At 39.6% G+C, this 14,031-nt stretch overlaps 1 protein-coding gene across 1 annotated transcript in view; it reads left to right on the top strand.

The window, feature by feature from the left end:
- Positions 1-14,031, top strand: part of LOC126333434 (uncharacterized) — a 144,512-nt gene that overhangs the window by 90,057 nt on the left and 40,424 nt on the right. The window contains exons 9-11 of the mRNA XM_049996735.1: positions 10,270-10,503; positions 12,115-12,348; positions 13,398-13,622. Coding sequence (XP_049852692.1) covers positions 10,270-10,503; positions 12,115-12,348; positions 13,398-13,622 — 693 coding nt within the window. The remainder of the gene's footprint in view (positions 1-10,269; positions 10,504-12,114; positions 12,349-13,397; positions 13,623-14,031) is intronic.

Below are 14,031 nucleotides of genomic sequence, written 5' to 3'. Positions count from 1 at the left end.
TACTGACAGTTAAGGCCTTGCAGGTAAGACACTGTTTTTCTGGTACTGGCTGAACTTTAAACAGGCAGTGACTTCTTTTGTTTCTTTATCAAAACTGTTGATCTGTCAAGTTAAAGATGTTATCAGCTGACCAACTACTCACGTCCATGAGTGGACTTAATTTATGGACCAACTCCTAAATGTGACAACTGAAGAAAATTTAAACTTGTATCAGGTATTTGTAACCCTGCCTGAAGAACAGGAAATAATGCTGATGTATATCTCAAGTTTCCTTGGATTCATCAAAATTGTTGCAGCTGTTGCTAATTTCGTTGCAGTGCCATTAGTTACTGAAATCATTCCTCTTGCTGTTGTGTCGCTTGTTACAGATGTCTCTCTTGCTACTGATTCCATGCTTCTTATTGTTATATCTACTGTTTTTTCAGTTACATCAAAATGATCACAACACAATAAAAAAAGATGCTTGTCACCAATTTGGCATCTTACTTGGCACTAAATGTTGGGAAAGGTTACCTACATAGAGCACTGTCACACTGTGAGCAACATAAAGTGCAATACGTGCAGATCAACCAGAAGCAACATGGCAAAATTGCTAACCAAACTAAATAAATTTAAGGAGTGTAGTTTTGTCATTCACTCAAGAATAACAATCCACACAATGTCGAAAGAGTCCAGTAGAGTTAGTGAGTTTGTAACATCTTCATGACTGTAGGTGCATACTGAACACTTCATAATCTGGGAGAGGATACATCTCTGTGGAATGTAGCCCTATTTATCAGCGAATTAATCCCTGACAGGTAATTGTGGTGGTCCTGTCATGAGTGCTCCAAACTAGGCACCACACTTAACTGCTCCTATGTCACTTTGGTTGGAATCCATATACACATTGCTGTTTGTCAGAAATACTAAACTGTGCAGTTAATAGAGATGATGAATCCTTAAATCTGAGCAGCAGTTATACAGAGTAAGTCAGGAGGAAATGCTCGTTCTTTGAGGAGTTACAGTATTGGTGATTTCAAATAAAAAACTTCCAGTGAACATAAGACCTTTTCTTAACTGTATCTGGCATACAGCTATTTGAAAATCACAGGTGTCAGTTGCATGCCCGTCTTCTCCGGCACTCACATGCAGTTACAGCCAAAGTGACATTAAGCTGCTTAGTGTTCTCTTCACTGACCATTTCAGTGCACACTTCATTTCCACATAGTGGGGCTCGTATTTTGCAAGCATGTGCTGAAGTAAAGGATAGTATGAATGAACTCAAATCAGCAACACAGCAGCTGTCTACAAGAGCTGCAAAATGCATTGCAGTTGACTTGCTGAAATTTTTTTCTGAGGAAATGTACCCACTTAAACAAAACGTTAGGTCACAATGTTTCGTTTACACTACTGACCATTAAAGTTGCTACTCCATGAAGAAATGCAGATGATAAACGGGTATTCATTGGACAAATATATTATACTACAACTGACATGTGATTACAATTTCACACAATTTGGGTGCATAGATCCTGACCCAGAACAACCACCTCTGGCCGTAAAAACGGCCTTGATACGCCTGGGCATTAAGTCAAACAGAGCTGGGATGGTGTGTACAGGTACAGCCGCCCATGCAGCTTCAACACAATACCACAGTTCATCAAGAGTAGTGATTGGCGTATTGTGATGACCCAGTTGCTCAGCCACCATTGACCATATGTTTTCAATTGGTGAGAGATCTGGAGAATGTGCTGGCCAGGGCAGCAGTCGAACATTTTCTGTATCCAGAAAGGCCCGTAGAGGACCTGCAACATGCAGTCGTGCATTATCTTGCTGAAATGTAGGGTTTCACAGGGATCGAATGAAGGCTAGAACCATGGGTCGTAACACATCTGAAATGTAACGTCCACAGTTCAAAGTGTCGTTAATGCGAACAAGAGGTGACCGAGACACATAACCAATGACACCCCATACCATCATGCCGGGTGATATGCCAATATGGCGATGACGAATATAAGCTTCCAATGTGCGCTCGCGGCGATGTCGCCAAACATGGATGCGACCATCAAGATGCTGTAAACAGAACTTGAATTCATCCGAAACAAATGACGTTTTGCCATTCGTGCACCCAGTTTCGTCGTTGAGTACACCATTGCAGGCACTCCCGTCTATGATACGATACGATACGATAAACCACATTCACGATAGGCTACAATCCGACCTTTATCAAAGTCATAAACATGATGGTACGCATTTCTCCTCCTTACATGAGGCAACACGACAACGTTTCACCAGGCAACACTGGTCAACTGCTGTTTTTGTGTGAGAAATCGGTTGGAAACTTTCCTCATGTCACACGTTGTAGGTGTCGCCACCTTTGCCAACCTCGTGTGAATGCTCTGAAAAGCTAATCATTTGCATATCACAGCATCTTCTGCCTGTCAGTTAAATTTCGCTTCTGTAGCATGTCATCTTTGTGGTGTAGCAATTTTAATGCCCAGTAGTGTACTATCGCCTGCATTTGTCCTTTCCCCATTGTTTTCATTAGTTTACTCAGAAACTGTTAAGAACATGATATATGTTCAGGTGAAATTTTTGGTTCTGAGTCACGTGCTATCACCTCCTGTACTGAAAGTAATGCAGAGCTATAATTTTAAGACTTTCCTAGGAAAATCTGGTTTTCTGTTAATAGTCAAGAATTATTTATAAACTAACAGAGATTTCTTCCCAAGACAGCCATCATTGGTAAATGACTTATAACACAGTAAATAGCACTATTAGATTTTTTACTGAAAAAGCTATTGTCTACACATAAGGAAATGTAGGATATCATAGCCAAGACTGCACATATGATGTGCCGAGTGGCACCTTTCCTTAAATGTAGACAAATGCAAAATAATGCACACAAACATGGGACAGTGTTTTATAGTATCAATATACACCATAAATGATAAACTAGTGGAGCCCATTACATTTTCTAAGTATGTAAAGGTATTACTAAGAAGTAATATTATATGGAGGAATGGATGAAATCAGAAATAGGGTAGGAAAATTGAAGACAGTTTTAAAAAGACAGAGAAAAGAAAGTGAAATTAGTGAGAACTTTTTTAGAGTAGTACTTCAGTGTTTGGCATCGTGAACTGACGGAAGATATTGAAGTAATGGAGATCTGTACTGCTATCTAAGTGTTTAGTAGAACCCATGTCAAAGTGTAATGGAGTTCAGGGAACTTAAGCGGAAATTGTGGGATGAAAGGCATTATTGTTCTCACAAAACTGTTATTTGTGATACACAGAGGAACAGTTTTGCTGCTCCAGTTTTTATAAAATAATAAAAATAACATAAAACAGATAAGATTGTGGAGCTATACAGTTCCCCTCACCTCATACATGAATGGTATAGGCCATGGAATGTATTGGTATGAAGGACATTATACTGTACTCAATACACTGGCTTGTTGAGGGCAGCTGTATCAATGCAACAGGAATCATTGATGACTGTAAAGAGTAGTAATGTAGTCCAGTACTTCATCTTGCTGCCAACAATGGAATGAGTCACATGTGGCAGGTGACCGAACAAAATTTTATGTTTATGTGCTTACTTCTTACTACTCAGTACATATCCAATCAAACATATCGTGTAGTACAGACACTGTTCTCAAAAAAGGATTTCAGATTTACATCGCCTTCACTGTTTGTGTGTGGTTTGAATACTTGCCTCAGGAGTTAAATTTTGCATTTTTCACTCACTTGTCTGGAAAGCATGGGATGTCATTATATTTGATTGTTCCACAAAATGAAAGTAAATCAGGAAACAGAATAAATCTTCACCCATAAACATATATATAGTCATTTCTTAATTTTGTAGGAGAGTTCTGCTGGAATGTAAATACCTTGGAGTAAAGCAGACCACTCATTGAAAAGCAGATGCACTGAGTTATCAACAGGTAACACAAAACTTGAATTTCCTGACTTTCAGACTAAATCCTTTTTTTGAAGCTGGAGGGGGGGGGGGCGGGGGGGGGGGGGGGGGGGAATAAAACAAAACTTCACACAGCCACACAACACTGGCTGAATAGTCAGTACTAAGATTGCAATTCGGCAGCTAGACTATGGTGGGGTAGTGTGGGGGTTATGCCAGAGAGAGAGAGAGCAAGAGAGAGGGTAGAGGCATGAAGGAAGGTTAAGAATGGGTAGCTAGTGGCTCAGAGGGAGGCAACCTCTTTGATGACTAGGAATGCTGGAAGGAGGTGTGGCAGGTGTATGGGCTAGACATATGATGTACATGTGTCGGAAGTCAGTGGGGAGCGGTGCATGATGATCATGAAGTGTAGACATGAAGTTGGAGGGTTGATAGAACAAAGGAAGGGGAACCTGTTGATCAGAGGGTGAGAGGACAGTGGGCTAGCTGAGATTGAGGCCAAGACTGCTATGAAGCAATTTGTTGCAAGGAAACTCCCATTTGTATGGTTCAGAAAAGCTGGTGGTGGAGGAAAGGATCCAGATGGTCCAGGTCATGAAACAAGCCACTGAAATCGAGCATGTTGTGCTCAGCTGCATGTTGTGCCACTGGATGGTCAATTTTATTCAGAGTCACAGTTTGGCAATGACCAGTAATTCTGGTGAACAGCAGGTTTGTTGCTATACTAATATGAAAAGCTGTACAGTGGTTGCAGCAGAGTTAGTATATAATATGGCTGCTTTCACTGCTTATGCTATCCCTCCTTCCAGTGGCCTAACCAAAAAATTCCCTTTTATAAATCCCACCCCTCGTTTCACGGTGACTTTAACCTTTCCGGAATCTGTCAGTCTCTATCCCTCACAAACCTAGAAACACATCTCCATGACACAGACATTGCAGAACCACCTCTGCTAGCTCTGTAAGGTACTGAACTGTGCAATCCTAAAAACATAATATATTGTCCCTGCAGACAATGGCTTCTTCACTGTCATATTGAATCACAGTGAATGTCTGATAGAAGGGTTCTGCAAACTGTGTTGACTCCTCCACCTACAAGCTGTACCATAGTGATCTCATCCCAGAAGTCCAACATTACCTTCAGTCCCTACTGAAATCTTTAGGTCTGCCTCAGAACCTCTCCCTTGAGCCCATCTCCCTCCTCACCATGATAACACCCTAACACACTAACATTCCATTTGCTCTCCAAAATCCATAAACCCAACACTCTGGGGCACCCCATTGTAGCTGGTTATTGTGCCCCTACTGAAATAATTTCAGCTCTTTCCGACCAGTACCTCCAACCAATTGCCCAAAACCTAGCCTTTCACATCAATGACACTAACGACTTCCATTCTCGATCCCTATTCGTCACTGTGGATTTCACTCCCTTGAACACCAACATCCCTCAGGCCCATGATCTTACCGGTATTGAACACTACCTTTCCCAATGTCCTTCAAACTCCAAACCCACTACCTCACTCCTCATACACCTTACTAACTTTATCCTAACGCACAGCTACTTGTCATTTGAAGGGAAGTTTTATAAACAAATCCGCAGCACAGTCATGCGCACCCACATGGTTTGCTCCAATGCCAATCTTTTTATGGGCCATGTAGAGAAGACCCTCCTAGCCTCCCAAAACACCAAACCACTAGTCTGCTTCACATTCTTTGATGATATCTTTATGCTCTGGACCCAGGGCCAAGACACCCTATCTTTGTTCCTTCACCATCTCAACACCTTCTCTCCCATCCACGTCACATGGTCCTCCTCATCCCCGAGTGTCACCTTCCTAGATGTTGACTTCCTCCTCTCTGATGGCTCCATTCGCACCTCTGTCCACATTCAACCCACCTACCACCAACAGTACCTGCATTTTGACAGCTGTCATCCATTTCGCACAAAAACATCCCTCCCATATAGCCTGGCTACCCAGGGACAGTGTATCTGTAGTGACAAAAATTCCCTTGCTCAGTATGCTGAGTGTCTCACCAAGGCCTTCTCAGACAGGCACTATCCCCCATACCTAGTCTGCAAACAGATCTTTTGTGCCATTTCTCCTCATAATCTCAATCCTCCTCCCAAAAACCAACCACAAAGGAGTGTCCCCCTCATCATCCAGTACTACCCTGAACTGGAATAACTGAACCATATCCTTCACCAGGGCTTTGATTATGTATCATCATACCGTGAAATGAGGGACATCCTACCCGAGATTCTTCCCACTGCTTCAAAAGAGGTGTACCCTCACCACCCACCCTCCACAAGATCCTAGCCCATACCTATGCCACTCCCAATCCCAACCCCTTGCCACAAGGATCATACCCCTGTGGAAGGCTCAGGTGCAAAACCTGTCCAATCCACCCAGCACTTCCTTCCAGTCCTGTCACAGGTGTATCCTACCACTTCAGGGGCCGGGCCACATGTGAAAACAACAATGTAATTTACCAGCTCTGCTGCAATCATTGCACTCATTGCACAGCTTTTTACATTAGTATGATTACTGACCAGCTGTCCACAAGGATGAATGGCCACCACCAAACTGTGGTCAAAAGCGAAGTAGACCAACTGGTGGCACAATATGCAACTTTATGTAACATGCTTAATTTCAATGGTTGCTTCACTACCCAAGCCATCTGGATCCTTCCCTCCATCACTAGTTTTTCTGAACTGTGCAGATGGTAGTTATTCTTACGACACTTTCTCCACTCCCGTAATCATCCTGACTTCAAACCTACGGTAACATACTGTCCCCACATCCTCCACCCAACAGTTTCCACCCCCTATGTCCTACCTTTTCCTCCCCATGCTCATCTCCCGCCCTGTTTATTTGCAGCCCTCTGCAAATGCATCCACCTGTTTTTCCCCACACCTTTCATTTTTTGTTCCTTTTTCCCCACCTCCCTACCCCACATCCTCCTGACACTGCAACTGTTGGAGTTTAGTTCCAGCACATCTCACCAGACTGCATTTGTCTCTCTCCCCCCACCTGTACATTACTATCCCTTCCCCTTCCGCGTCTGCTTGTATATTTTGGTTATAATTGATACATTACTTTAGTTATCAGTAGTACATCAAAACTAAGGTATTCTGACAACTGGCAGTAGTTGTGTGTTTGCATATCTGTTGATCGTTGTGTAATCTATTTGAGTAGAGCTTGACTCTTCCTCTAATGTCAGCAACTTCCTGTACATCATATTGCAGAAGTTTGCATTAATATTTAACTCTCCAACTATACCAAGGTTAGTGGTCAAATCCATTCAGGTAGTAGAACACATCAGTATTTGGTGGGTGGTACCTTCCAGTGTCTTTATGTTTAGCTAACCCATTTGACTGAATATTTGTTTGGAGCACAACACCAGTCATCTCAATTTTTCCTTTAGTGTACAGTTCAAGAAATGAGTTTCTTTTAACTGTAATATATTCACTAACAATTAGTGTCACCTACATCTTTCACGTTGTTTACTGCATTGAGCATCTTTGTACAATATTGCACATTTAAGCCCATTACCCTATATGCACTGAGCTCTCATGTTTACTTTTTGTTTTGCGTAAATCACAGAGCTTTAAGGTACTGGATTCTAAATCACATGACTTATTACACAGTCCATTCATACTGCACCGAAATTACGTTTCCTGTGTCATGTTACATGTCTGAAAGTCTTCTCCAATATTACAAAGGGCTTAAGCAGTGGTCATAATACCCAGTGCAAAGATAACCTCTTGGTTCTACTTGTACTGGTTGGGCATTTGCACCTTTTGTAATACTTCGGACCACATAAACTATATAGACATATTTTCTTTTAGAAATTTGTTGACTGGAAGAAACTTGAGATTCCCTCTACGTATACTGGTAATACTTTTTTTGTAGCTTGCAGTCAAATAGTGTCAGCTTAAAACAGTATTCTGTATTATTTTCTGTCTGGTATACTTGACAATGCAAAAATTGGCTGGTGGAAATCACAGCCAGAACTGAGGTCCAGTGCAGGACTTACATGAATGAAATGCAACCTGCCCATATTCTTCTGTGTACCTTAGGAACATGCAGATGAGGAAATATTACTTCAAAAGTTGTAGGAAACTGATCTTGTCATTATTCCAGTTATGTCCTACTATTATCTGTAGATATAGTGGATGTTAACAGAAGTAATGTTTATAAATGGTCACTGCATGCAGGCTTTATGTGCAAAGTCTCAAGTGTTCATTTCCTTGTGAGTTTCTTTTTCGGCCAGAAGACACACATTCTTCTGGTTCAAACAATATGTTTTCTATGATGCCCTACGTTATATTGTATGAAAGACATTTTGATGATGCACTGCAAATTTCCCACCAAAGTGGAGGAATTTTGGGTACAAATGAACAAGAATCACTTCTGATGGAGAATGGCCTCCCTGGAGTCAAAAAATTAAATTCATTGCCTCTTTTAACATAATGCATGAGAATTGTTCAAACAGCTTCATTATACCTAACAGCTTCATTATATCTAACACAGTAGTAGACCGATAGTCTGTTGCAGTGTGTTGAGTCAGCAGCTGCACCATTCGTTCTGTAATAGCCAATGAGAGTACAGAAGCTTGCAGTTGAGTCACATATTCATGTGACATGCCTAATCATCAACAGGCTATTCGAGACCATGTCAATACTCTTGTGGAGCAAGAGAATTTGACAGTGTCAGAGGCTGGGGCACAGTATGGCGCACTGTGCAATGGTGGATGAAACATTATCGAGATACTGGAGAATCCAATTGGCATCTAGGAACTTTACTTTGACATGTAACAACACTTGTCCAGGACAAAGAACTTCTTAACACATCAAGGCAAAATCCTTTTTAAGAGCAGTGCAGTTGAAGCAAACTACTACATTTGCTGGATCGGTGGATGAGGTTTGGCGCTGGCTTCAGGGTCTGGACTACTTAGCAAACATGTGACTATCAAGAAGAGGATCTATGATGATCACCACCAATTAGTATTTGCTGAGGACAGTGGGGCAGGATGAGTTTCCGTGGACATGGAGTGCTTCACACGATAGATGGTTGACTTGATGCTGCCCAGTATACCTCTATTATCAGTAATAATATGCTCCCATCAGTGCAGTTATCTCCAGAGAGAGTATTCTGTTTCCAACAGGACCATTCCCCTACACATGTGTCAGGGATGATGCAGGAGTGATTTGCAGAACAGACATTTCTCTTCTTGATTAGTCTCCATTTGTACCAGACCTAAACCTTATTAAAAATATATGGGCACAGATTAAATGAGTGAAGCAAGAAAGCTGACCTGACCCTCTCCCTCCCACCCCACCCCACCCCACCCCACCCAACCTGCCAAGAACCTGTGATGACCTTGACCTTTGGAACGTCGCTCTAGCTGCCTGGTAGGAGATGATGACAGGATATGAGAGGTTTATTGCCCACTGCAAAAGCAGACTGCAGACAGTCATTGAAGTTGAAGGCCTTTGGATGGGATATTAAATGGTAAAGAATCCACCCCTGCTGTGCCACTCTGGTGGTTGAAACTATCTTAATAAGTACCGTGAACTGTTTGTTCTATTAATTTCATAGTTCCTGCTGATTAAACAAGTTAATGGGACAAAAAAAAAATGCATAAGGCAAGATATGAACTAAACTTTGTTGCTAGGCAGTTGTCTGTTAGACCGCTGACTGTGCCACTGAGGAAACAACTGCAGTATGCTACAGCTGCTACTTCTTACTGCTCTTGACTCCACACCACGAAATGAAGTGCCGTTACTAAGTCTGCAATACTACGAATGACACAGTGCTATTTTTGTGCATGTTTATAAGGATGCTCCCTTGTTCTGAATGTCAAACGGGTGTTAATCCTTCCGCTACAATCACAATTACAAGTGTTCTTTACTGTTATGAGCAGATCTGTACAGCCTTTAATGTGGTTGGCTCATGTGTAACATGGTGGGTACTTCAAATTTCAGCCACTGCCATTTTTTGTGCTGATAAGTGTACTAGCAAAATTTAGAAACTTCATTCATCCACACATCATGTTCCAAGAATCCCATAATGAGGAATAGCATTCAGGGGTGTGGAATGAGTCAACTAGTACATAAAGAGGCAGCAGCAGTAGCCGCACCTTGCTGCTTTTGTAAAGTGTACGGGCAAAAAAATGACTAGCATATAATGAGAATTATGGTAATTATTGCAACTTGGAGAACTAGCTTCTTCAGCCACAGCAGCATTAGTGGTAGAAAAGAGATATGTTTCAAACTTCCTGTCATAATCTTGTGTGATTATATTATTACTGAAATTTGTGTTTTCATATTATCTTATATGTTTAAAAAAAACTTTAAATGTTTTTCAGGGAAAACAGCGCCATCTTAAACCTACCAGCCGCTCAATTTGTAAAGCATACCGCAATAAACTGTGCCGCAGATTGCTTGATTTCTTGAAGAAGGGAAATACAAAAAAGAATCCTGAATTGATACACTTACTGACGCGGAGTTTTAATTTAACTTTGACTAACAGCCTCAGTAGAAACAAAGAGAAGCAACTCAGTCATTCTGTAAAATACTTGGATTTGTTTGTTCAAAATGCTGTACGTATGTTCATATTTTTTATTTAATTTGGTTTTAGTACTTGGACTTTGGTTTTATTCTCTTGTGCACTTCACTAAACGTGTTCATTGAATTTGGTAAACTTGTTGTTATTGATCTTACTACTGTGGTATTGAGAGCTTCATAGGTTTCAGCTGACTCAGCTCATTACTTTTTTTTTGTGTTTCTGTACAACACATTTTATTTCTTGTCATTGTGAAATAGTTTGGAAGCAGAATATTTATCCAACAAGTTTGTTGATGTGGCTGTTTTCTGCAAAAAAAAAAAAAAAAAAAAAAAAAAAAAAAAAAAAAAAAAAAAAAAACCATAGAGCATGCACTTCCATTTCACTTATGAAAAACTGACTCAGGTACAGCAGGGGAAAAATGAAGATGGAAGATATATTTCTTGATGTGATCTCTCACATTTTCTCAGCAGAATTGGCTGTCATTGTGCTTCCTGGTATTCTACCAAGTTGTTGTATCCATTTTATGTACAATATTTCAACAACTGCCACAACCCATCGCATACTGTCTGTTTGGCTGTTATGTGTATTCTCTGCATGTACTTCAACCAGATTGTGTTCTTTTTTATGCTTATCAGGAAATTTTCTCTTAGTGTGTCATGTGGATAAAATAGCAAAAGTAATTAATGTGTAGTGTTTGTATTGTTTTTAACTGCATCCCGCTACTTGCTTAGCTGAACCATCTGAAATGAGTAATGATTCTCCTTGACTCCACATTATGTAGAAGGGCAAATTTGAATACTCACCGGTAGGGCAAATCAGACAAAGTGAAATAATTATCTTCAGTCTCTGTTTCACAACTCATGTTGCTTCTTGCCCCCTAATGCCAGCTCCTCTGATTTGTTCAAATGGCTCTGTAACGTAAGTCTCATCTCCCTGTTATGAATCTTTAGTGGGCTCCTCTCCAGTGTCACTTTTAATTCTGGGGACCTTCTTTCATGAAATCATCGTATTTTCTAGAAAGTGCACTGAGAGGTGCTCTCTCTCTCTCGCTCTCTCTCTCTCTCTCTCTCTCTCTCTCTCTCTCTCTCTCTCGCTCTTTCTGTTAAGGAGTATAATGGACCTATAAATAGAAGTTGCCTCCTAATTCTTATCCGTGTTTATTGAAATTGCTGCAGTAGATTTAACACTTTCAGAGTGGTAAAAAGGACAGCACACAATTTTAATTCTGCATCAGAGGCTTTATAATAATCATCTAGAAACATTGTAGTAGTCACAGCACTTACTGTTATTTGCAGAAATAATTATCCCCATCTTATTACAGGTTGTAAGTCTGAAACTAATGCCGGCGGGTAATATACAAATTTAATTCGGGAGTAAATCTGATGCATTGTTAATTGTCTATTATTAGTTACTATGTTAACTGACACTGTTAGGAAGTATTAACGAATTGGTGCTAGTGATACCACACATGTCATCTTTTGGGGCCAGCTGCACCATTATTTTTATGTCTTCCGATTCATTTGTTCCTTGCTAATGACCTTCCAGATTTTTTTTTTCAATTATTTGTTTAATGGTTTATGTTTTGTGCTTGACTAATGGTTGTATGCCACTCTGTTTCTTTACTGGATTGACTACTTTTTTTCAGTTGTCCAGTGCTAAGAACTCTGGCCCTCAGACAGAAGATGCCATTGCATTGCTCTCCACAGTCCTTCGCCATCGCAGTAGGTTGGGGCGTTTTCTCCCTGCAGATTTTGTATCTAAAGCTTGGGCAAAAGTTACAACAGATACCGCTGTATCTGTAGACAATGCACAGCTTCTACTGGAGAGTGCCACATTGGAGGAGTATACACACATTATTCAGAGTCTTGCATCACAGACTGTGAGTAAAAGTCTGTTTCTTTATGGTGCATACTTGGAACATTAGTTTGCAGTATTGTATTGATGGAAAAGACATATATAATATTTAGTGCATGGTTCTGATAATCATAGCTCATGTAAATAATAATTAAATGAATCTTACTAAAGAGTAAGAGTGTCAATGAAGTATGAATGATTTATTTTTCAAATGATGGACAAAGAAATAAACTTGCAGTTTGATCATGCAACTGATTTAACGTCCTGATGATGAAAAAACTGGAGAAATAATATGGTTGTCTTGAGCAAAAAAATATACTTGCCTTCAGTCCAAAGGTTGGTCTGAACAACACAATTCTTTACTAGAATGCCCCAGTTTTCTTTACAAACTGTTATTCATGAAATAAAACAATCTACGTAATAACTTCAGTCTTGAATATGAAAATTTTTTCTGTACATTAATGAATTGAATACACATTTGCAATTTTTTTCTTTTATTTATAGTTTGCAAATGATTAAATTTGAAAAGATATTTGTAGTCCACAACAAGATTTTTTTCAATCTGACAGTCTTTGTAATGTTGGTACATACTGACATTTCTGTCCCTGTAAGAGCATAGCCTAAGTGGCACTAAAAAAGTTGATAATGATTTTCTTATATTTGTAGCATGTGTAAATGAAGCTTACACACTTTCGCACAGCTTCATAAGTACTGAATGTAGGACGTTTCAATGTTATTGTCATTTTTCTTTTATTGGTATATTTTTTGTATTTTTGAGAATCCAAATTCTTACTCATCTTACAGCTAATTCATTATATGCAATAACTCCTCCACTTCTGTAATATTATTTTGTAATGAGAATTAAATATAAGATCTGCATCTCCTTTCTCAATTTGCCTGAAGACACCTGTTTTATTTTTGTTTGTTTATTTATTTATTTTATTTTAGGAAAGTAGGTTCATGGATATAATTAACGTCTGCCACAGTTTTGATAGACTTTATATGAACTAATGTAATATATTGTTATTGTTAACTATACTCAGTAAAATATGTTGTCATTTGGCTCTATTTCAGAAAACAGCTGTTGCGTTATGTTCATCAGATGACATAGAGAGATGCCTCGTCCTTTGGTCGTCAGTGATAAAAAGTAATTTGAGCAGTGAAAAGAACAAAATAAGATGTACAACTCTGACCGATGTACTACAGCTTCTATTTTCATTTGTTTCTCTAAAAGTACCTGATACCTGCGAAAGAGACTTCCTGAAATTTCTTGAAGTTGCTATTAATTATAACAAAGAGGTAATCAGTTCATCACTTCATATTTGAGTCATTATTATAGATCTATCATAAGCACTGAATTATTATTATTATTATTATTATTATTATTATTATTATTGGGAGAATGGAGGGGGGGCAGGTGGCAGACTGCCCTGTAAAGGTTAATTCTGGTGATTTCTGCGAGCAGTTATTTTATAACACTATGACAATTCCCATTTAATGTTTTTGTTTTTTCATTTGTTTTGTTTCTAGTTCTCATGTGAAACACATATTTGACATGTTATTGTTTTGAGTCTTTACTCCTGGAAGTAAATAGAAATGACTCACTCTTGAGGACATGCTACACAGAGATGTTAAATAAGAATGAGGGGAAAATGTGATTTCAGGAATGGTGTTTGAAAAGGAGTTTGGAAGCAAATGGGAATGGGAG

The sequence above is a fragment of the Schistocerca gregaria genome, chromosome 2 (assembly GCF_023897955.1).
Source record: "Schistocerca gregaria isolate iqSchGreg1 chromosome 2, iqSchGreg1.2, whole genome shotgun sequence".
NCBI lineage: Eukaryota > Metazoa > Arthropoda > Insecta > Orthoptera > Acrididae > Schistocerca > Schistocerca gregaria.
The sequence above is the reverse complement of the archived record's forward strand: the minus strand, read 5'-3'. Positions and strand labels throughout refer to the sequence as shown.